Source organism: Lissotriton vulgaris, chromosome 3_1 (genome assembly GCF_964263255.1).
Source record: "Lissotriton vulgaris chromosome 3_1, aLisVul1.2, whole genome shotgun sequence".
Classification (NCBI taxonomy): domain Eukaryota; kingdom Metazoa; phylum Chordata; class Amphibia; order Caudata; family Salamandridae; genus Lissotriton; species Lissotriton vulgaris.
In genome coordinates this window covers 1,535,735,464-1,535,759,549 of record NC_141689.1, presented here as the reverse complement: position 1 = coordinate 1,535,759,549, position 24,086 = coordinate 1,535,735,464, and the positions used below count along the sequence as shown (strand labels likewise).

The following is a 24,086-nucleotide window of genomic DNA, read 5'->3' as shown; positions in this document are numbered from 1 at the left end:
CTCAAGTATTGGAATCTTTCATAGATTCACATGCTTGAATCATTCCCCATCGTCGAGATTGGAGTCCCCGGTATTATCAAAATAATTGTCCTATTAGACATAGCACATGAGGCTCTAGGCCTTAAAATCTTTTATAACATATCCCTGTTCTTTAGTAAAAAAGGATCAAACTCAAAACTTTACCAATCAGAAGAGACCACCCTATAGAATCTTCCTGAGAGAAGATCGAGACCCTCAGATTTCCCAAGCACAAATACGCATAAATAGAAAAAACTGAGATAAGCAAGTAAGCCTTCTCCAGGGGAGGCGGGCGGGTCGCATGTGAATCTATGATAGATTCCAATACTGGAGAACTATAGTTACAGATAAGTAACTTGTTTCTTACTCGAGTATTGGAACTTTCATAGATTCACATGCTTAAATCACAATAGCTAGCACATTTTCATGCCATGTAACACTACTAGAAAGGCATGCATGAAAGCATTATCCGTATACATCAATATACTCATATAAATGCATAAGCAAAACTATCCAAAGTAAACATTTTTACCAGAAACCTTTGAAAATGTGAGACAGAAAAGGACGAAGGCTCACCTTATTGAAAGAGATGTCTGAGAACTGCTTGTCCTACTGCCGCATCTCGCTTATTCCCAGCATCCAAGCAGTAGTGCCTGGTGAATGTGGGCGGCGTCCTCCAAGTTGCTGCTCTCCAAATGTCAGGCAGAGATATACCTGCAAGCAGTGCTGTAGATGTGAATATCGCTCTTGTAGAGTGGGCACGAACTCTTGACGTCAGAGGATGGCCCGCTTGTTGATGACAGAATACAATTGCACTTGAAATCCATCTGGAAATGCTCTGTTTAGTGATAGGGAAACCTTTCTTAAGTGCACTGTACCCAAGAAGGAGTGGATTTGACTTGCAAAATGACTTTGTCCTGTTTAAGTAAAATTTAAGGCATCTTTTAACATCTAGGGAGTGCAGAACACGCTCCGCTGCAGTGTGCAGATTTGCGAAGAATGATTTCAGAACAATTGGTTTGTTAAGGTGGAAATCCGAAAGAACTTTGGGGATGAATTTAGGGTTTTTTCATAGAATTACTTTGTCTTGTTTAAATAGTAAGAAAGTTTCTTGAGTAGTAAAAGCCTGAAGTTCTCCAACCCTTCTCGCTGATGTGAGAGCTAGGAGAAGAGCTACTTTCCAGGATAGGAACTTCATGTTCGTCTTGTGAATAGGTTCAAACGGATGTGTCATAAGTTGACTGAGCACCGTATTCAGTTGCCATGCAGGAGGAGGTGCCCTTACTGAAGGGAAAATTCTAAACAGCCCCTTGAAAAACTGTTTTACTAGCCTGCAGGACCATAGAAAAGGAGCCTTAGCTAATCTGTGGAAACTGGAAATGACAGCTAAATTAACTTTAATTGACGCATGGGCCAAACCTGAGCGAGCCAAGAGAAGTAGATAAGGTAAAACGTCCTCAGGAGGTGAATTGAGAGGATTGACTTTAGAGGATGTACACCACAAGCAAAATCTCTTCCATTTAAGCGAGTAAGTCCTATTAGGGTTGTCTGCTCTTGATTTAGCCAGCACCTGTCCGCACTCCTGTAGGATCTTTAGGTGTTGAAATTCTCGAAACTCAGGAGCCAGGCTGACAATTTCAGAAAACTGGGGTTCGGGTGGCATACTTGTCCCTGGTTCATTGGCAAGAGAGACGGAAATGGTCTGAGATGGATCGGAGACTTGGCTGAAAGTAGGTGAAGTTCTGTGTACCAGTGCTGGCGAGGCCAGATTGGAGCTATCAGAATGATCTTGCAGGGTCCTGTCTTTATCTTTTTTTAACACTCGCAGAAGGAGAGGAATGGGGGGAAAGGGGTAAGCAAATATGCCGGACCAAGCCATTGAAAAAGCATTCCCCCATGAACCCGGATGGTGACGCCAACTTGCGAAGTACCAGCATTTCGAGTTCTCTGGAGATGCGAACAGATCTATGTTTGGCTTTCCCCACTGGTAGAAAATGTTGTCTAGAGTGTGCTGGTCCCGTTAACACTCGTGGCAAGCAGTCTTTAGTCTGCTCAACGTGTCCGCTATGACATTTTGTTTCCCTGGGACGTACTCCGTTGATACATGCATTTTGTGATAAATCGTCCATCGCCATATAAGTTGGGCTTCCTGAGAGAGCGGGAGAGATCTTGTTCCTCCCTATTTGTTGAGGTAGTGCATTGTCGTGGTGTTGTCTGTCCTGACAAGCACTGATGTGTTTTATATTTTTGGCAAAAATGCTTGGAGTGCTAGGTAAACTGCTCTTAGCTCGAGAAGATTGATATGAAAATAGATACATCCGCTGTAATCATGAGACGAACAGCCAGCAATAGGAACAGCAGACCCTGCGATAATTGGTGAGGGTGCATCCACCAGTCCAAGGCCGCTATCATGTGAGGAATGATTCAGATCAGGTCGTCGAATGACCGCTCTATCTGCACCCATTGTTCATTTAAAGCTTAAAGAGGATGCATTTGGAAACGACAATGAGGTATGAGGGGGATACAAGAAGACATCATTCCTAGGAGAGATTTGAAAAGGCGTACGGAAATGGACTTTCTTTTTTGGCCCCTCTTTGCCAGGACATTAACCTTTGTTGACTCTCCAGAGTAGGGACAAGCCTTGTTTTCTATGGTGTCCAGGATAGCTCCTAGAAATACAAGTCAACTGGATGGTTGCAGTCGATTTTTCTACATTTAAAGTGAGGCCCAAGTTCTTGAAGAGTTGGAGACAGGCCTTGGTGGACGCTTTCGCTGTTTCGTACGTGGGGCCTTTGAGAAGCCAGTCGTCTAGGTATGGGAAAATGTGATGATGTTGCGGTCTTAGAAATGCTGCAACTGGTGCTAAACATGTCGTGAAAATGCAGGGAGCGGATTTTAGTCCGAAAGGTAAGACGTGAAATTGGAAGTGACTGTCCGCCACCGTGAATCGTAGAAACTTCTTATGCTTTCGGCGTATGGGTATATGAAAATATGCGTCCTGAAGATCCAGCTACGCCATGTAATCATTTGTGTTGAGGAGTTGAAACACATCTTGAATAGAGATCATACGGAACAATTGTTTTTTGAAGAATTTGTTTAGGTTCCGCAAATCTAAGATCGGTCTCCAGTTTTTTAGCTTCTTTCGTATTAAGAAGAACCCGGAGTAGAAACCCTTCCCTATCTGATTGAGGGGAACTGGTTCTATTGCTTCTTTCTGCAACATGTTGGTAACTTCCATTTTTATGAGCTGCAGTTGTTTTCGGAAGCGGGCAGAGGAGGAGTTGTTGGAGGGATATCTATAAATTCCAAGGAATGGTCGAATTGGATTATGTTTAGGACCCAGTGGTCTGAAGTTATACCCCCCCCCCCCTTCCAAATGCTATAAATAACAGGATATTTTGCCGCCCACCGGGGATGGAATTGGAGGGATAGAGACCGACAGCTGGGAGAGGTCATTGGCGTCGACCGGTCTCCTCACCGTGCCGTCCTGATTTTCTCCTAAAAGAAGCCTTGTTGTAAGCTGTCACAGGTGGCTGGCGGCTAGTATACTGGGGTCTGTATTGTTGAGCGGTAGCAGGATATGCTGAATAGCTAGGTTGTTGGTATCCTGATTTGTAAGATTGGTAACCTCTTCCTCGTGAGCCACAAAAAGGAGTTTTTTTTATATTGTAAAGTCCCCAAAGACTTAGCTGTGTCTTTTTTGATAGCTTGTAAGGCTTTGTCAAAGTGGCTGCCAAATAATTCTTCACCATTGTAAGGAAGGTCAAGAATCTTTGTCTGTACCTCAGGCCTGAATGTGGTGGCTTTGAGCCAGCCTTGACGCCTCAAGACAGCGGCTCCCACTAGCTGCCTGAAACCAGTGGACGCTACATCCATAGAGCAGTCTATCACTTCAGCAGCAGTCCGTTCGCCCTCAAAAAGAATTCTCTAAGCTTCCTCCTTGTCATATGATGGAAGTTTGTCCAAGAAAGGTGTCAAGTCCGACCACATCTGCCTATTATAACGGCCCAGTAGAGCCATAGTATTCGCTGCCCGTACTGTCTGAGCTGACATTGATGTAAAACGCTTCCCGATGTTGTCAAGCTTTCTTCCTTCTTTATCAGGAGGAGCAGTCAGGGGAGCTGAAGGATTCTTTAAGCGTTGCTGCGCTGGTTGCGAGATAACAGAATCTGCTTTTGGATGACCTATTAAGAGAACTGGAGCATCATCTGGAGCCTTATATTTTTTGTCCAGTCTCAGCAACACAGGGGGAAATCTTGCTTGATTCTGCATTATTCTCAGCCCCTCCTTCCATATGTAATCAATGATGGATATGGATCTTATTGACTTCTTATAAGGCTCTTCAAAGTCATACAGAAAATAGTCCTGATGATGCATAGGCATCAGTAAATCAAAGAACTTAGCTGCTCTATCCAGAAGGTTGTGGAATCCCCAATATCTTCCGGAGGTGAATCTACTTGTGGGGGAGATGGAGATGACGGAGTGGGAATGATGTAGGAATCTCATTCATCTTGTTGAATCTCTCCTTCTTCTTTCTCTACTTCTTCATCAGAGGATGTCAACTGATGGACAGGAGCAACTTGAGTAGGAGGCTGAAACCTAGGAGACTGTTGGAGAAGAGGGGAGCGAACCTGTATTTGTGGAAAAATAGGTGGAGAAGGGGGAGGAAGCGGAGCCTGTTTGATGCTCTGCTCTGAAGGAAATCTCCTCTTATAGTCCGCCAGCATAAATTTCAGGTCTGTCATAAAACTTGAAGGGAGGTACATCATCTCCGGTTGGTGATATTGCTGTTGTGGATGGCAATATTGATGTCCATAACCATCATCTTCATCAGAATCCTCCTGATATTTGATATGAAGGTCAGATGGGCTCAAGGCTCCCCCAAAGAGACTATCATCCTCAGAGCACTTCTCCTCATCATCTTCTTCTAATAACTGAGATGGCAAAAGAGCCTGCACCTGACTAGGTGCGGTTACAACTGGTGTTAATTGTATTTTTGAAATTTTATGTTTTTCCCTCCTCGTCGACGGCATCGTTAACAAGCCCGTCGACGTTTGTATCATCGTCAGAATCACCTTCATCAACGAATGCTGCTTTTCTAGGTCCGCCAACGGACTTGTCGTCATCGACGGCACACTGCTGGAGACAGGGATTTTCATTGACGGTAACACCGATGATACTTCCGCTGTCAACATGGGTTCTCTCATGGACGCAGTCGTCAACGAGGTCTCCATTGACGGAATCGTCGATGTGAGCTGTGTCGGCGATGGGTGGGTCATCATCGGAAGTTGACCCCTCGACAACAATGAAGACTTCGAAGACACGATTTACTTTGTCGACGATAAAGGTACATTACCCATTAACGATGTTGTCCTCGACGAGGACATCGACGCCGCAGATACAGTCATGGTGTTGACTAAAGACACTGTCGTTGTTACCAGAATCACCTCAGGAGAGGATTTTTTCGTCAACTGGTTTCGTGGATGCCCAACCGCAGAGCTGAAGTAGGTTTTTTGAAGGTATGCTTCAGTTTCATAAGTGGTGTTGGAGGTTCTGAAGCTGTCTTTTTGATATTTAAAGCCTTCCTTTCTTCATGGGAAGCTTTGCTGGCAGATCCAGTCCATTTCTGAGTGGACTCAACAGACTTTTTTGACGCTTTTTTAGTTTGCTGTGACGATGAGCCGGCAGGGTCATCTAAAGGTAGTTTCTGAGGCATTCTTGAGGAAGACATAGAAGATGTATCATTCTCCTCATCAGAGACCACAGTGTCCCTGTTTTTAAGCCTCTGAAGCCACACGAGTAGCCTTCCATCTTGGTCTTTAAGAGTCTTTGTAGAAAAGGTGCGACATACCTTGCCCTGCTTTGGTTTGTGGTCAGGGTACAAGCAGTATAAGTAGTCCTTGTGCTTATCATCAATATGCAGCCTTTTCTTCCTGCTAGTTCCACAGGCTCTGAATAAACCTTTTTTAGGTGTCTCTGACAGGGTGGACGTCAGTTTAAATCACCTTAAAACAATCCACTGAGTTAGTAGTAAGTTGAAGGGGTGAAAAAACACTCCAAATCTTGAAAAATAGATGAAAACTGAGCAGAGCTCAGGGGAGACTCATTTTGCACGACGTGCAGTAGAAAATCTGAGGTACTGAACCTTCTCTCCGGAAGGTTCTACATGGTGGTCTCTTCAGTTTTAAGTTTGGTCCTTTTTTACTAAAGGACAGAGATATGTTATAAAAGATTTTAAGGCCTAGAGCTGTATGTGCTATGTCGAATAGGACAATTATTTTAATAATACCTGGGACTCCCATCTCGATGACTGGGAATGATGCAAGCATGTGAATCTATGAAAGTTCCAATACTGGAGTAACCCCACTTCGATTTACTATGTGTCATGTGCTTACTTGAAGATTTGGAGCGTGATGAAGACCAGCCTCTAGAGCGTCTGTTGGCTGTGTAAACTGGAGCAGGTACAAATTTGCCTCCTGGACTTGGAGCGGTCCGGACACTGAGTCTTCTTGTGATTGGAGACAAAGTTTTGCCAGAGCTCCCTGATGACTTTCTTGTTCATCGACACTCAGTCTCTCGCAGGTCTTGGGGTCATGGTCGACCCCAGGAACCACAGGCACACCAGGTGGGGATCCGTCACAGGCATCTGTTTGCGGCAGTCATTACAGGGTTTAGAAGGGCTGAAATCCCATGGACACTGGATACATTTTCAAAGACAATGACTGGAAATGCAAGCTGAGCCTACATGCAGGATGCACTGTTCCTAGGAGAAAATATTCTCACCAAAGTAAACATATAATAAACTGCTAATAAGTCAAAAAATATATACCTGGATATTGCCAACATAAATTTTATTTTTCACAGTGATTATTCAGTAATAATCCTGCCTTTTCAACTCATCTTGTTGATCATACAATGTTATATTTACATAAATCTATATGGTTGATAACAATAGCAAAATACAAATATATGTGTGACTTAATGAGCCACTATAATTCAAGTTAATCCATATGAAGAAATAACATTAAATGTAGTTTCTAGTTGTCGCCCGATGCATTTCGGGAAGCCCTGTTCCCTTCTTCAGGGGCGAGTACCTAGAGCAAATATAATACAGAGAAATGTATGTGTCAAAAAAATTCAACTGCAGATAAATAAACAATGTACACAGGGAGGAAAAAAGAAATCGCTTTCAAAATTTGTCATTAAAAAGACATTCAATCGTTGAAGCATATCAACTGTGTTAATCAGAAGAATCATTGTGCATATCCCATAGTGTGAATCAGTAAAAACATTCATCTTATGTTGTAGTGCTGCCCATCTAATGGTAGAACAGAATGATAGTCAGCCAACGTGAATATACATAAGCAGAAAACACCGCTCATTATTCTAGAACAATAACATGTAAAAACATCTAAGTATATGTGCGTGGTCTGTGGGTAAACTTAAAAAACCGAGCAAATTCCATGTAAGTTAGGCCAGTATATATCATAACCTGCAGTAAAGGTCACAAGGACTGAATAACCATCAGTGCGTTTATGCTAGCTCCAATACACACGATCGGGAGAATGGGAGAGAAATGAACCTACCCGCTGGGGGGTGGTGGATAATCCGCTCTCTGGGTCTTTCCTGGTCTATGTCACGTTAAAACACTGTGGAGACATGAGGTAAATGGACACCGAATAAGCTAACGTTATTCCTAAAGACGGAGATGTTTTAAGGATTATCTCAATATATTAAATAGAAATAGCTGTGTTATAGTCAGCATGAGCCAAAAAACGTGCGCATGGGAAGCATTTACAAAAGTGCGAAAAAATCGGCTCTAGGAAATGACCTGATGGTGATAGGACAAGCATGTCCCCTACGATAAAATTAAAAGTAACACTGACAATATACAAATAAAAAAATAAGAAGAGTACCTGGAGTTTTGGATAACTATAAGCAGATCCAGTAAATTGTGCTTTACACCGGACCGTTCTGTGAAATGCGTAGAAAGCTCTTCTCATTATGTAGAAGGAATCTACAGGGAAATGCAAAACAGGGCTAGAGGCTATGTCTAATGCACTGTGACTGTTAAGGCATGAGCGCTACAACGAGTCTTACCGGTTCTGTCATGAACTCGGAATTATCATCGTGAGATTTAAGGTAGACTCCTATAAAAGAAAATACATAACGGAACAATGCTTAGTCAAACGGTAACCCGCTGAGGGGAAAATGAAGAATGCGAGCGCTGCACTAGGTCTTACCGAAAAGCTGGAGAACGCGACGACACACGCGACGGTGGAATCCTGATGCGGAAATTAACGGAGGGATACCATACAGGATCTTAAATAGTTCCTAGGTGAAACACGTGTGAGACTAACAGGACTTTGGGAAATGAAGTGCTAAGACTAACGTGGTATCGTGAATAGACTAAAGAGACAGGGGCATATACAAAGAAATACAACTCATGATGAAATGACCCTCTTTAAATAAGATAGATAACCAAAATATGGAGATGTAATAAAACTTACAGGCACAATAAAAAACCACATTAATGAGATGTCGGTTTACAAAACTGAACAGTGCTGTGCAAAATAAATAATAATAGCCTCAGTTTAGGGACAACTGCGTAATTAATCACAAAAAAAGACCACAGTCTCAAATACCGATGTGTGTTGTCCTGACTTCAGTGATGTGAAATGTCCCTCTACATGCGTAGTTACATTCTATTTATGTGGCGAGTGTTAGCTGGTTTCTATCAATTGAGAAACTAGATACACAAATCAATTATAAACATATAACATGGTAAATGCATAATAATGTGGTAACATCGCCATATCGAGATTCCAAAACACCTGAAGGAATGCAATTAATGAAAACATCAAGCAACATGAATAACACCATAAATATGGTGCTCATAACCGAAGAAAGCGAACTATGCATGAACATAACTGGGGACAGTGTATTCTGTGAGATGAATGTTGGAATTCAATATGCCAATGAGTTTGCAACACGAACTTGAAATGCTCAACGGATACTAATTATGTTATTCATGTTGCTTGATGTTTTCATTAATTGCATTCCTTCAGGTGTTTTGGAATCTCGATATGGCGATGTTACCACATTATTATGCATTTACCATGTTATATGTTTATAATTGATTTGTGTATCTAGTTTCTCAATTGATAGAAACCAGCTAACACTCGCCACATAAATAGAATGTAACTACGCATGTAGAGGGACATTTCACATCACTGAAGTCAGGACAACACACATCGGTATTTGAGACTGTGGTCTTTTTTTGTGATTAATTACGCAGTTGTCCCTAAACTGAGGCTATTATTATTTATTTTGCACAGCACTGTTCAGTTTTGTAAACCGACATCTCATTAATGTGGTTTTTTATTGTGCCTGTAAGTTTTATTACATCTTCACATTTATTTTGCACAGCACTGTTCAGTTTTGTAAACCGACATCTCATTAATGTGGTTTTTTATTGTGCCTGTAAGTTTTATTACATCTCCATATTTTGGTTATCTATCTTATTTAAAGAGGGTCATTTCATCATGAGTTGTATTTCTTTGTATATGCCCCTGTCTCTTTAGTCTATTCACGATACCACGTTAGTCTTAGCACTTCATTTCCCAAAGTCCTGTTAGTCTCACACGTGTTTCACCTAGGAACTATTTAAGATCCTGTATGGTATCCCTCCGCTAATTTCCGCATCAGGATTCCACCGTCGCGTGTGTCGTCGCGTTCTCCAGCTTTTCGGTAAGACCTAGTGCAGCGCTCGCATTCTTCATTTTCCCCTCAGCGGGTTACCGTTTGACTAAGCATTGTTCCGTTATGTATTTTCTTTTATAGGAGTCTACCTTAAATCTCACGATGATAATTCCGAGTTCATGACAGAACCGGTAAGACTCGTTGTAGCGCTCATGCCTTAACAGTCACAGTGCATTAGACATAGCCTCTAGCCCTGTTTTGCATTTCCCTGTAGATTCCTTCTACATAATGAGAAGAGCTTTCTACGCATTTCACAGAACGGTCCGGTGTAAAGCACAATTTACTGGATCTGCTTATAGTTATCCAAAACTCCAGGTACTCTTCTTATTTTTTTATTTGTATATTGTCAGTGTTACTTTTAATTTTATCGTAGGGGACATGCTTGTCCTATCACCATCAGGTCATTTCCTAGAGCCGATTTTTTTGCACTTTTGTAAATGCTTCCCATGCGCACGTTTTTTGGCTCATGCTGACTATAACACAGCTATTTCTATTTAATATATTGAGATAATCCTTAAAACATCTCCGTCTTTAGGAATAACGTTAGCTTATTCGGTGTCTATTTACCTCATGTCTCCACAGTGTTTTAACGTGACATAGACCAGGAAAGACCCAGAGAGCGGATTATCCACCACCCCCCAGCGGGTAGGTTCATTTCTCTCCCATTCTCCCGATCGTGTGTATTGGAGCTAGCATAAACGCACTGATGGTTATTCAGTCCTTGTGACCTTTACTGCAGGTTATGATATATACTGGCCTAACTTACATGGAATTTGCTCGGTTTTTTAAGTTTACCCACAGACCACGCACATATACTTAGATGTTTTTACATGTTATTGTTCTAGAATAATGAGCGGTGTTTTCTGCTTATGTATATTCACGTTGGCTGACTATCATTCTGTTCTACCATTAGATGGGCAGCACTACAACATAAGATGAATGTTTTTACTGATTCACACTATGGGATATGCACAATGATTCTTCTGATTAACACAGTTGATATGCTTCAACGATTGAATGTCTTTTTAATGACAAATTTTGAAAGCGATTTCTTTTTTCCTCCCTGTGTACATTGTTTATTTATCTGCAGTTGAATTTTTTTGACACATACATTTCTCTGTATTATATTTGCTCTAGGTACTCGCCCCTGAAGAAGGGAACAGGGCTTCCCGAAATGCATCGGGCGACAACTAGAAACTACATTTAATGTTATTTCTTCATATGGATTAACTTGAATTATAGTGGCTCATTAAGTCACACATATATTTGTATTTTGCTATTGTTATCAACCATATAGATTTATGTAAAGATAACATTGTATGATCAACAAGATGAGTTGAAAAGGCAGGATTATTACTGAATAATCACTGTGAAAAATAAAATTTATGTTGGCAATATCCAGGTATATATTTTTTGACTTATTAGCAGTTTATTATATGTTTACTTTGGTGAGAATATTTTCTCCTAGGAACAGTGCATCCTGCATGTAGGCTCAGCTTGCATTTCCAGTCATTGTTTTGGTACTATGTAGCCAACATAGTCTTGCAGTTTGCACCCTTAGTCTATTTGGTTAAATTGATATAAACTTGAGTGCTCCTCTTTCTCTGTAATACATTTTCAAAGAAAAATTGTGAAAAAAAGATCTCCGAGACAAGCGAAGCCTAGATCCAAATCTGCTGTCACGGAAATAAAGTAACTGATGTCAGTGCACTGGACCGGCACCTAAATAGACCGTTTGCAGAGAGGAATGGCATCAGTGCGGAGCCGCAAGATGTCACCTTACAGCATGCAGATGTACTATGGGAAAGCTTCAGGATCCAGTCCGATGCCTAAGGAATATTCTACAGGTGAAGAATCTGTGGCTAGAAGTCTCTAACAGAAACAGAAATGTCTTTGTTTATTGTCATGGACACATTCTGCCTATTTCTATAAGAACATGCAAGTAGATCGTTAAATGAGCTGTGTTAGATCTGGGGGGGTCTCTAGTTGGCAGAGATAGGCAGCAATGTCTAAATAGGGACCCTTGCTTCTAGTCAGGGCTAAGGGGGGTACACTCTTTAGATAACCCCTGCTCACCCCCTTGGTAGCCTGGCACGAGCAGACAGGATTATCAAAGGCAATGTGTAAAGTATATGTACCAACACTCACAGTAACACTGTGAAAACACCACAAATGGACTCCACACCAGTTTAGAAAAATAAAGTATCTTTATCTAAACTACACAAGACCAAAACGACAAAAATCCAACATACACAGTTCAAGAATATGATTTTAAGAGTTCCAGGGTTTGCACCACAATAATCCACGGTTGCGTCACGTTTAGCCCAAAGTACCTGTAGATGCGATAAAAGTTCCAAGTGGAAGCTGCAGCGTTGAAAAACAAGTGATGCGTCACTCCTGAGACCCTGGGGAGTCGATGCGACAGACCCGCTGCACGCAGTGGGCGTGTTGCGATGAATCCGGTCTGTATGGGGAGGGATGCGATATCTTGTAAAGATTACGGTGCACAGGTTCGGTAGGAAGCGTCTCGCACAGGTACGATGCAACGATCTTTGGAATGGCGATGATCTCTGGTGCGGCGGCGATACGCGGCGCAGCGTCGGTCTTCTCCTCTCGCGGCCCCTTGATGCGATGGCTCTGCGACGATGTTCGCAGCGACGTGATGCGGTCCGCAAGCAAGCGGTGCGGCGATCTCGCCCAGCGATGACAGGCTCTGTGACAATACTCTCAGCGACAGGAAACTTCCCGCATCGGGGTGATGCGTTCCACAAGCGTACGATGCGCCGGTTCTTGCAGTGGCAACAGGCCCTACGATCTCGATCTTCGCAGCAGCGGGAATTTCCTCACAATGTCGGGGATGCACTCCGCAAGCGAGCGATGCGTGAAAATTGCTGATTGTCTTCTTTTCTCCTTGTCCAGCTTCCCAAACAGCAGGCAACAACTTTCAGAGGCCCCACAATTGGATCAAGCACTCTAGGAAGGGCAGAACTCACTCAGCAGAGTTCAGGGGGAAGCTGGGGGTGAAGTCTTTTTGTTCCTGGGACTTCTTAACAGGAGGCCAGCTCTCCTCAGGCCCTTGGAGATCGCTTCAAGCAAGGGGACACAGCACACAGCAAAGTCCTTCCCCTCTCCTTGGCAGCAAAGCAACTGCAGGTCAGCCCACAAGCACACAGCAGGACAGTCCTTCCTCTTCTGTCTTCCAGCTTTCTCCTTGGCAGAGATTCCTTCTTGATTCCAGGATGATCTAATTTTCTGTAGTCTGGGTAGCCCTTTTTATACCAGTCTTTCCTTTGTTCTCTAAAGGCAGAGAGGCCTTGGCTTGGTCAGAACCAGTTCAGGTCAGGTCCTAAGCACTTTGTTTTGCTGTCTTCTCCTCTCCTTTCAGAGAGAGGGGCAGGGTTGTCAGCCACCCAGCAGGAGGTGGAGCCAGCATTGTGGAAGGCAGGCACAGCCCAATTCAGGCCCATGTGCTATCTCCTCCCACCACTCAAGATGTAGATGCAGTCATTCAGCCTAGGGCTGATTTATCCACCCTCCTGGGGGCTCCCCAGTCCCTGTCACTCACAAGCCAGACAGTCAATTCACGGACAGGCCAAGACACACAGAAAGGTTAGACAAGAGAACAGGCACTTTCTAAACGTGCTGTTCTCAAACACAGGATTTAAAAACCATCCTTCCTAAAAGATGTGTTGTTAAATTCTGAGTTCAGGGATACCAAACTTTAATTTTCCATCTTGCTCCTATGGGAAGATATGCAGGTAAACATGATACTCAGCATTCCCCATATAGCCTATGGGCAAGATAGCCCTCTCAGTAGTGAAAAACGAAGATGGGTACATGCTCTACCTTTCATATACACTGCACCCTGCCCAGGGGGTACCTTGGGCCTTCTATAGGGGTGTCCAATGTGTACAGAAAGGAAAGGGTTATGCCTGGCCAGTGTGGACACTGATCAGGGCAGCATGGCAGTTAGCAACTGCACACAGGCACTGCGGTGGCAGGCCTGAGACACAATTTTAGGGCTACTCATGTGGGTGGCACAATCAGTGCTGCAGGCCCACTAGTAGCATTTAAATCACCTGCCCTGTCACACTCAGTGCACTTTACTAGGGACTTCTTGGTAATACAAATATGTCAATCATGGATAACCAATCACACTTACAATTTACTCCGGGAGCACTTGCACTTTGACACTGATCAGCAGTGGCAAAGTGCCCAAAGCATCTAAACCAGCAAAAACGAAATCCAGCACAGCATCAAAAATACAGGAGGTAGAGGCAAAAAGTCAGTGGAAACCACACTAAAGATGCCAGGTCTAACAAGTTGTAAGAAGGTCACAGCTTTAACCCACAAATCCACCAAACTTTATTCTCAATTAATAGTGCTGATACAACACCTCGTCTACTGTAGAGTACCTTCACAGAGAAGACTGATGTCCTCAGGCAGCGTCAGGTTAGCACATCTCAGAGTCGATGAGAACAGACTGGCTGGCTTGCAGAAAGGCACGTACATTGGTGATACTTCCCAGAAGACACTGTCACTCAATAACTCTGCTGAGGTTGGCCTTCAAAGGAAAACACAATAGAAATTAGGTACAGGTAGCATATACTTTCTTAATAAGGCACAATCTGATTGTAACCAATCAAAATGAAGCTGCTGGGCCTGGGTTTAATCTTCTAGAAAATGGTTATTTAACATGTTCACTGGTTAATGGCCTCAGGAATAAATCATTTTGGAACTAGTAAATAACAACCTTAGAACCATGCAGAATTGAGAACACATTTTCTGTAAGGAAAATAAATGTTTTTTCCAAGTAAAAGATTGCCTAAGAATTTACCATAAAGACTTTTCCAAATCCCTTTGTTGGGAGAGCACAGGAATGTTCACCTCATAGTAAACAGACAGGCACCCCTAATCAGAGTGACCCAACTGCATGCAGTATATTTTATTCTGTTTGTGACCCAGTTTACGCACTATTAGAGCAGTCCCACTTTGGCTCTGAGTCTGTGTCTGGTTCTTTTACCTGGAGATGCACACCAAGCATGCCCTCTAAACCAGCAAGATCCATTTGGGATTGCTCTTGGATTTAGATGGCATAAGATAACATTTGAGGTACAGCCTCCTCTGACAATACGAGAGTACAAGTTAAAAATAATTTACCCTTGGGATTCACAAATTCATATATTCATTCACAACACACATTCAGATTTCAAACTGCTGGAGCAACTCCAAAGGTCAGAACTGTAGAGATATAACAAAGTTCATTCTTTACAAAGCATATAATTAAAAAAATTATCAATTGATCACGGTCAATACAACACACTTTAAAAATAGTGCCAAAAGCACAGTCATAAAACAATTAAAAATCTATAGCTCACAAAAAACATAATGGCGGCGAATTTCACACAATGTTACAATGTAATCAGCGGAAGGAGACCTACAACAGGCAACAACAATGTAACCTTACTGCATTAATCTGTTAAGGACTAGGAACATTGCATGAGACAAGAAATCAGTCGCTATGCCACTTGACCTGTTACAGATTTAACTGATGTATTTGCGTCAACGCGTTTCGGCGGAACTAAAAGTTTATTTCCAGCATCTTCAGGACAATTTATAAAGAGATCCTTTCAACATGTCTTCCATAAACATATCTTGGTGTAGTATATTAATAATGGATCCTGATATATTATCTTTGTAGAGTTTTGTTCTGGCAGTATCCCAAATGTCTGTCTAATTCTTACACATCCTTATCCATTAAAGGGTCAGTTGCAGATGGCTGTCTATTTTTATCTAAAAAATATCTTTTCACAGATCTTGTTTTATTCAGCTCGCTTCTGTGGATGGCCTTACCTCACAGGTAGTTGAATTAAAAACCACAGTCTGAGTGATTGTGACGTTACCACTTATGCAGTGGGCCCGGATCTGCCCAATATATATCCAAAACGTAGGGCTATATTGCTCCTCACGTCCAAGATAAAAAAGGAAACCGTACGTTCTTCGTGTTTCACTTCGCCACCTTAGAGACAGAAGGTAAAGACTGCCTAAGAATTTACCATAAAGACTTCCAAATCCCTTTGTTGGGAGAGCACAGGAATGTTCACCTCATAGTAAACAGACGGGCACCCCTAACCAGAGTGACCTAACTGCATGCGGTGTATTTTATTCTGTTTGTGACCCAGTTTACGCACTATTACAGCATTCCCACTGAAGCCTAGGTCTATACTTTGACTCTGAGTCTGAGTCTGGTTGTTTGACCTGGAGATGCACACCAAGCATGCCCTCTAAACCAGCAAGATCCATTTTGGATTGCTCTTGGATTTAAATGGCATAAGATAACATTTGATGTACAGCCTCCTCTGACAATACGAGAGTACATATATCTTCAAAGAGGGGAAGGAGGTAGGGGAGGCGAGTTTCCCACTCAAAAGAGAGAGCGGTAGGTCCAGCTAGGTGTTCGCCCAAATAGGTATGACACACAAGAAGTACCAAGCTGTTCCTATATAGAGTGAGATTGTTATTGGTGACTACTCAATGTCGTGGATGAACGCGTGGGTATCCACTGTGTTGAATATAGTGGCCTCACACACCCTTGCAGGTGTCATGCTTCATCATCAGCAATGCTCCTCGTTGGGTCGGCGGTGCAATACCCAACGGGCAACACCTCAAAGAGGGGCTCTTTGGCGGAGATCTTTTTCCAACTGCCGTATGGGTGAAGTGTGGGTGAGGGGCCAGTGGTATGTAGACGTGGGGAATAAGTTAAAATTGGAGTAAAGGGTACCAGGATCAAGTTTATTCTAGCGGTCCCTTATTCCAAATTAAAATTTGAAAATAGAGTTGGCTCATAGGGAAATAATGTCCCCTAGTGCGAGACTAGACTACAGAGTTTATCAATCGGTCGACATGTTTCTCGCTGTAAGTCCCCTGACTAGCGATTCCTCAGGACCAAGAAAATTTAAACAAAAAGTTTAAAGGGACAAAAGTACCTGTGTTGCGCTGTGATTGCCTATCTTGGTTGGGTGAGCTACAACAACAGCACCCGGCAGGTAGAGCTACGGGTTCAACCTCTCAGTTTTCAGGTTGTGAAACTCCAAGCTCCTACTGGAAGACCTACCCCTCTCCGCCGGGACCTCTAGCAGGTAAAGGCAACATGTAGATAGCTAATGATTTGCAAACTTTTTGTTTAAATTTTCTTGGTCCTGAGGAATCGCCAGTCAGAGGACTTACAGCGAGAAACATGTCGACCGATTGATAAACTCTATAGTCTAGTCTCGCACTAGGGGACATTATTTCCCTACGAGCCTACTCTATTTTCAAATTTTAATTTGGAATAAGGGACCGCTAGAATAAACTTGATCCTGGTACCCTTTACTCCAATTTTAACTCATTCCCCGCGTCTACATACCACTTACCCTCACCCACACTTCACCTATACAGCAGTTGGAAAAAGATCTCCGCCAAAGAGCCCCTCTTTGAGGTATTGCCCGTTGGGTATTGCACCGCCGACCCAACGAGGAGCATTGCCGATGATGAAGCATGACACCTGCAAGGGTGTGTGAGGCCACTATACCCAACACAGTGGATACCCACTCGTTCATCCACGACATTGAGTAGTCACCAATAACAATCTTTCACTCTATATAGGAACAGCTTGGTACTTCTTGTGTGTAATACGAGAGTACAGCCTGCATTCCTGAGCTGACGAGTACAACCTAGCAATTGGAGAGTGGGAAGAAGGAGATAGGGAAGCTTTTAGAAATTCTATAGTGAAGTTTACAGCACTGGTCGCTGATTAACCTTTCCGAGTACAGCCATTTGAGTTAATAGTGAAGGAAGGGGATTGAGGCACCAGATTCTGTTGTTAAAGGGAGCAAAGCCTGCCTCTTTTTTCTCTCCCAGAGAACTATTTCAGAAAGGCTGATGACAGCCAATTGCAAATGTTTCACACATCATTGTATTTCAAAAAATTCTTTTTTTACATAGAATGCGCTGTGCAAACAATATGAGAATCACCCCAAACCGGTTCCTGAACCTCGGCAGTGGGGTTAACATCCACTGTCTGGGACGTGTCAGTACTCAAAGAACTGTTGAGATCCAAGACTGGTGTCTGTCGCACAGTCAGTCTCCTAGATGTGAGGGGATAACAACTGAATTCTGCAGCATCTTGCTGGTAGATGTGTGGGAATGCCTGTGGCCACAGAGCTTGACTGACATGCTGAGAATGGATCTGAGATATCTATGTCCCTATAGGAGCTGACTTGCTGAGGAAGGAGAATCCCAGCGGCTGAGCCCAGATGAGGGGCATCCCAGAAGAGAGGACTGTTTACAGGAGAGTAAGCAGAGTTGAACAGTCTGCCTAAAGGTCTCTTGGCATCCCCAAGTTGTTTCTACTTTAAGCAACATGATCCAAACAAGCTCACAGACCCCACTTGCCATCCCCCAGCATGACTGTTCCAGCAAGAGTCACAAGGTGAAGACAAATGACTTGTACTGAATATCATCTGAGACTGGGGACCCACTCCCCGGACCAGAGGATAGAAGACAACCTCTGAGAGAGCTAGGACCTCCTTGATCAGAGCTGACATCCCCAAAACAGCTGCCCCTGCACCAGATCCTGAGTGAGGAAAAGGAGAAAGGGGGAGCATGGAAGAGTCACTGCACCCGAGGGCGTATCTGTTCGCCTGTGCCATTTGGCCCATACACTCTTGCTCAAGCCTAAGAAGCACCCATAATCTCAGGTAAAACCATCGCCTGAACTAAACACGGACTGTGATCTTTACTACAGACGTATGTGGGATTAATACTTTAACAATACTTCTCTTTAGGGATAACTTTCTAGTAAAGGAAATATGAGCTGGCCTGTAGGTCAAATAAACCAGGAAAGCAGCTCATCTGCATCCATAGTGCACCTGTGGGTTAATCTAGTATACTGATTTCTGTGTAGATAACCCAAATAGCATTTGTATTATGAAGTCTAGTAGCGATTAGAATTTTGTGTGTGGATCAGCTCATATTGGTGTGATTAACGTACTTCTCTTTTACTGAAAGAAAAGCACTCAACGTAACAAATAATTATATTGTCTGACTGTTGGAGATTAAGCCAGTGACTGCACGCCATCACTACAGTGGGGAGACAAGGGTGTATGTAGCCCAGTTTGCAGAGCCATAATAGAACGAACCCCATAGGCAAGTGACCCCAACCATCACAGTTGTGGCCCACTTGCCTCTGTTTCCCCTGAGACACTGGTCCGAACAAGGTCTGACAAGTGGTGGCAAGTGGTGTAGGCTCCCTAGACCAGTCTTGAGCAGAACAAGAAGACCAGCTTGACCACATTTCCTGCACACAGAAATATAAGATACAAGGGTGGTTGGAGCAGACACTGACACCATGTCTTTTGATCAGGTAAGAGATCTTTGTTTGGAGAGACAGTGACGGGCTCCTAGTAGGAAAAGGATCAGGATATCCTTGAAGGGGGATGTCCACTGCATGGCAAACAGGTGTAAACCTGTCCTGAGTGACTTCGCAGCATTCAATATCTGGTATGCTGATTTTTTTTGTGGCTGAATGACATTCTAAACCTGTGTGCAAACTTGCCATCAAGCCGACGTGGGACTATTGTTCAAGTACTGTATTGTTGACGCTAAGAAATGGTGGCAGCCTACTGCATTTATAATTCTTGACTGGGCCAGACCTTTTTCTCCGATTTAGAAGGAGTGGAAAGCATATTGGCCTGACTTGGGAAAAGTGTGCTTGTAGGTGACACTCGCACACACTCTTGTGCTGACACCTTATATGCTTGTGGGGTGCGTGTTGTGTAAAGAAGACACTGTAGCATGACTCCTTGTGGATGTATGTGTAAGACTAGTGGGATTCATATTAGATTGCTCCTGAGCAGATTCTGTTGCTCAAGAGAAGTAAGCATTTGCTCCTTTTGTCTCTACTTGGGTGCTACTTCAAAAAGGCTGCTGACACCCAGCTGCAGAAGTTTCCCAGGTCATTGTGCTCATGTTTTGGGTACTCCTGCCTGGATACAGCATCATCACTACTTGCTGTGAGAGCCATCACCTTTGACAAAATCTTCTACAGTGCTGGACAAAGAACATGAATTATGAAAAGGGCCAGTATGCTAGTGGGCTGGGAGGCATGTCCTCCCCACACAGGGTTATCCTTTTTTCTTGCTGTAGTCACCAAGAATTGTTCTGCCGTCTTTCAAAAAAAGAAGTGGAAAATCAAATACTACAGATTGATCTTAATGACTAGCCCTTCACATATAGCTTTGTTAAGCAAGTTAATTCAGATTGGTAAGAAATTGGAGAATTTGTTGATGGGGGATGTGAACCAACCTCAAATAATAATCACAATTCTCGTACAGGTGAACCACTAAACTAATTAAATACACCTGTGCTTACAACTTAGGTATCTTGGCACAAAGAAGCCAGGCTTAACTAAGAGGCAATGTGTAAAGTATTTATGCATCACTCAAACAGTAATGTAGTGAAAACACTACAAACAATGTTGGAAAAGTAGACATTTCAATAAATAAAATAACATTAACATAACAAAAATCAAATAGGTAGCAATAGAAACAAAAAAATGTAAAGTTTGAATTTAAAATGACTCAAAAAATCTAAAAGTGACAATCGCGGTTATCTGGTCACGCTCAGAGTCAAAAGTTAAGGCTGACCCCAATTAAATGTGAATCGGATAAAAGGACCAGGTTCATACCAATGGAAAATGTACTTTCTCACTTAGAAAAAATTTGATGGCGAAAAAGTGGCCTTTGATGAGTCAATGGTGGGGCAAGCTTGATCTGAAGCAGGGTTGGTCAATGGCAAGTTGGTGAAGAACGTGTTCCCGGTGCAGTCGTTGACGAAGACAGGAAAGCTCAGAGTGGGTTAAGTCAGTTCCCAGGAAGGCCTCAACATCTATTCGATTCTGCCCAGTGCCCGCCCCAATGAAGCGCTGTACGTTTGGGCTTAGAAACGGTTCAGGAAGCCATATTTCCATCAGCAGGGCAAACCAGCAAGCTGAGGCTGACCAGCAATTTGAGTTCTGCAGCTTCGACTGCAGTGCTGGTCTCAGACGGTTCTCCACACAGAAAGATGGCAAACACAAAAGTACCACTTCTACTAGCTTGTGGGACAGGAGGAGTACACACTAACACCAAGCTAAGAGTCAAGGGCCTGTGGGGCACCACTAGGGGGTTAAGACTCACTCTGGCAGAGGCAAAGTTGCAGGGTCCAGGGCGGGTTTGGTTGGAACTGGTCAGCCGGGAGAAAGGCCACTGCAAGCTTGTTGTGTCCCTGTAGATTAAGTAGAAGGTCAGGCAACTGACCCTAGGAATCACTTCTGGGGTCTTGGGTTCAAGGCAAGCAGGTCCAGTTTTCCTTCAGATTCACCAGACAGGGTACTAGGGATGCCATATTTAAGTCAAGTGCCAGTCTGTGGGTGAAGGGAAACTCCCAGTCACTCCCTAATCAATCAGGTAAAAGTTCTTAGGAGTGACCCTACCCACTTTTGCAGCACATCATGTGTATTTTACTGTACACGATCCCACAGTACCCCCTCATTCCCTGAATCCAACATGGATCAGCCTTGCTTCCCCAGGTCAGAGCTCCCTGTGCTCACCCAGAGGTGTGACTATGAAAATGGGCACACCCTTCCCTGAAGTCACTCACAACCAGTTATGGGGCAGCCCCACTGGGTTTGGGGCCAATGGGTTTGGGGCCAATCTGTCTAGTAAGACAATAGGGAGGCAGGCCTAGGTGTGAGCTATATCTGCTGTGACAGGGTAGACATCATTTTAAGCTCAGGACGGGGGCTGGACACAACCACAAGGTCAAGCTGCTCAGGGAGGGAAAACAAACCTGCCCATATTCCCAGCCCTTTGTTCACTGCCTGGGAGCAATCCACATCTCACCACAGGGGATCCATCAGAAGTTATGGCACACTGGACACTGGCAGAACAGCTCTTTTTGCTTTAAGCAGGAAAAGGACAACTTTCTAAAAGTTGAATTTCCAAAATAGTAATATAAAATTCAGTTTGACCATTAGGTTGGATTTTAAATTACTATTAAATCGAGCCCTTGAATTGAATTCCTTTCTAGCTGCTCACAAACTGAAATTAGGCACTATAAGTTGTTATAGTGTAACCTTGTGTTTTCCTATAGAAGAGTCAGCCTTGCCACAATGAGCAATGAGTGAAAACAGACTTTGAAGGTTTTTCAATGCCAGAACACGTAAAACATTAAATATACATGTCTACTTCTTAAATACTACGCACCCTCTCCTGTAGACATTTAGGGACTTTCTTAGGGATCACTTATAAGTATTTAAGAGGAAGGTGTAGGCAAAAGGCGTGTTTTGACAGGTTGGAATTGCAGTTTAAAACTGATACTCAGGCTGCAATGGAAGGCCTGAAGATATGTTTTACAGTGCTACTTTAGTGGGTAGCACAATTAGTGCTGCAGCCCACTGGTCGCATTTAATTTACAGGCAACGGGTTCACATGGTACAATACACTAAAAACGTACAAATACATTAAATGTGCCAATTTGGGGTGTGCCAATTCTAGCATTTTTGAGAGGATAGCACAATCGCTTTACCCCTGGTTAGCAGGTGTAAAGCATGCAGAATCCTAGGACTAGAAAAAACGGGTTTAGCAAAAGGTAGAAAAAGTCTGGGGATTATCATGCACAGAATAGTAATTTCCAACAAGATTGTACAAATAAAAAAACTGTCCACTGGATGTGCCCTCCCTTTACTACACATTTATGTGGATTCATGCTTTAACAATCGCCCCGCTTAACGAGAACTGCCTAGTACGTAACATTTTTATTATACAACCTTGTGGTGTTCAACATTTTGTTTCTTGTGTATTATCCTGTTTTGGTGCAATGGGTGTACCTGAGATTAGAGGCACTTGCTAGGCTCAAGTGAGAGTGCATGTGTAACAGTAGCAGAGAATAGCTCACAGATGCAGTAGCTCCTCTCCGCGCATGGCCAGGTGCAAGGGGTGTGGTCCTGAGGAAGTCTGCTCTGATTAGGGATGTCTGGGCATTAATCCCCGTTTTTCGGACTTCTAGTTCATAGTGCAGGTTCCCGGTCTAAGTGCACAGAAGGTCAATCTAAATCTATTGTCTTTATCTGGTGGCGGTCATTGGAGCAGGCATGTTGGGGGTGCGGCTAGTCAGGAGGTTTGGCTCACATTGATTAAACACAGAAACACTCGGCCAAGAGACGTCAGGTACTCTAAGGTCAACTCTGATTATGTTGTTGTAAACAGTGCACTCTTCTGGATGGTCCATCTTCTGAACTCAGAAACTGGGATTCCCTTTCTAAGCCAGGCAGATCCTGCAGGCAGGACATGCTCTCAGCAGGTAAGACAGACTCCTAGGTCAGGGAAAGACTTTCATAATTTCAATTAAGATGTGCAGACTTCATGTGGTGTCTCCTCATCTCAGGAAGAGTGACTGTCCAACAGATACCAGTCCTGGACCTAAGCAGTTCTTCAAGTACTCTGCAGAGCACTAATTTCCTTGGTTTTGAACTTGCAACTGGAAATAAGTAGGAGGTATTTTGGGTTCCACTTTTATACACATTTCCAAGATAGGAGATGCCAAGAAATCGGTTTGTGGTGGTAAGTGGATTTACTTTATAAAAAGTCAAAAAGCAAGAAGCATGGCTGGCATTCACTGAAAGCAAAACAGTGGTACAGCTGTTGCAAGAGGTGGGAGAAGAGAAGGGGTACTGTCATTAGCACACAAAGTAGTGGCTGAAAGACATAGGACATGAGCTTAGGCCAAGAAACTGACAGTGGTTTGTAGGAGTGTGCTGCAGCATCAGTAACCATCTCAAAAAATGTATGAGGCTCTATAAAGCGTGGACAGACAGACTATGGTTTTTGGGAATTCTAAAGTAGATTGCTTCGGAACAGCTGAAAACTCTTGTTCAGAATATTCCAAAAAGATGGCCTGGCTGTGCTAGAAGAGTGACCACAAGAGGCTTAGATCTAGAGGCACTTTGCTAGAGGCCAGAAGGTGCTTCAAACAGAGAGAAAAAAACAGTTTTCGCTATTCTGCTTAATCCCAAAAATAGAGCTACGGTGCAAGAAGTTAATTTTGTATAAAGAGCAGAGACTATTTCTCTGATCAGATCTGTGTGCTGACTTCTAGCAAAGAAGGGAACTCTTGAAGAATTATGAGCTGTATGGACAAGATGTCCAGTCTTCAGTGGTTCACCCTGTGATGCCAGAAGCCGCTCAAAATTTTATTTTTAAATGCAAAGGCTGGCTAGACATATGTTA

The 24,086-nt window shown here is 43.2% G+C and overlaps 1 protein-coding gene across 1 annotated transcript in view; it reads right to left on the bottom strand.

Annotated features, from left to right (window-relative positions):
* Positions 1-24,086, bottom strand: part of TBCK (TBC1 domain containing kinase) — a 1,513,148-nt gene that overhangs the window by 1,032,158 nt on the left and 456,904 nt on the right. Inside the window, exon 10 of the mRNA XM_086962029.1 lies at positions 14,196-14,344. Within this exon, the coding sequence (XP_086818155.1) occupies positions 14,196-14,344 (149 nt within the window). The remainder of the gene's footprint in view (positions 1-14,195; positions 14,345-24,086) is intronic.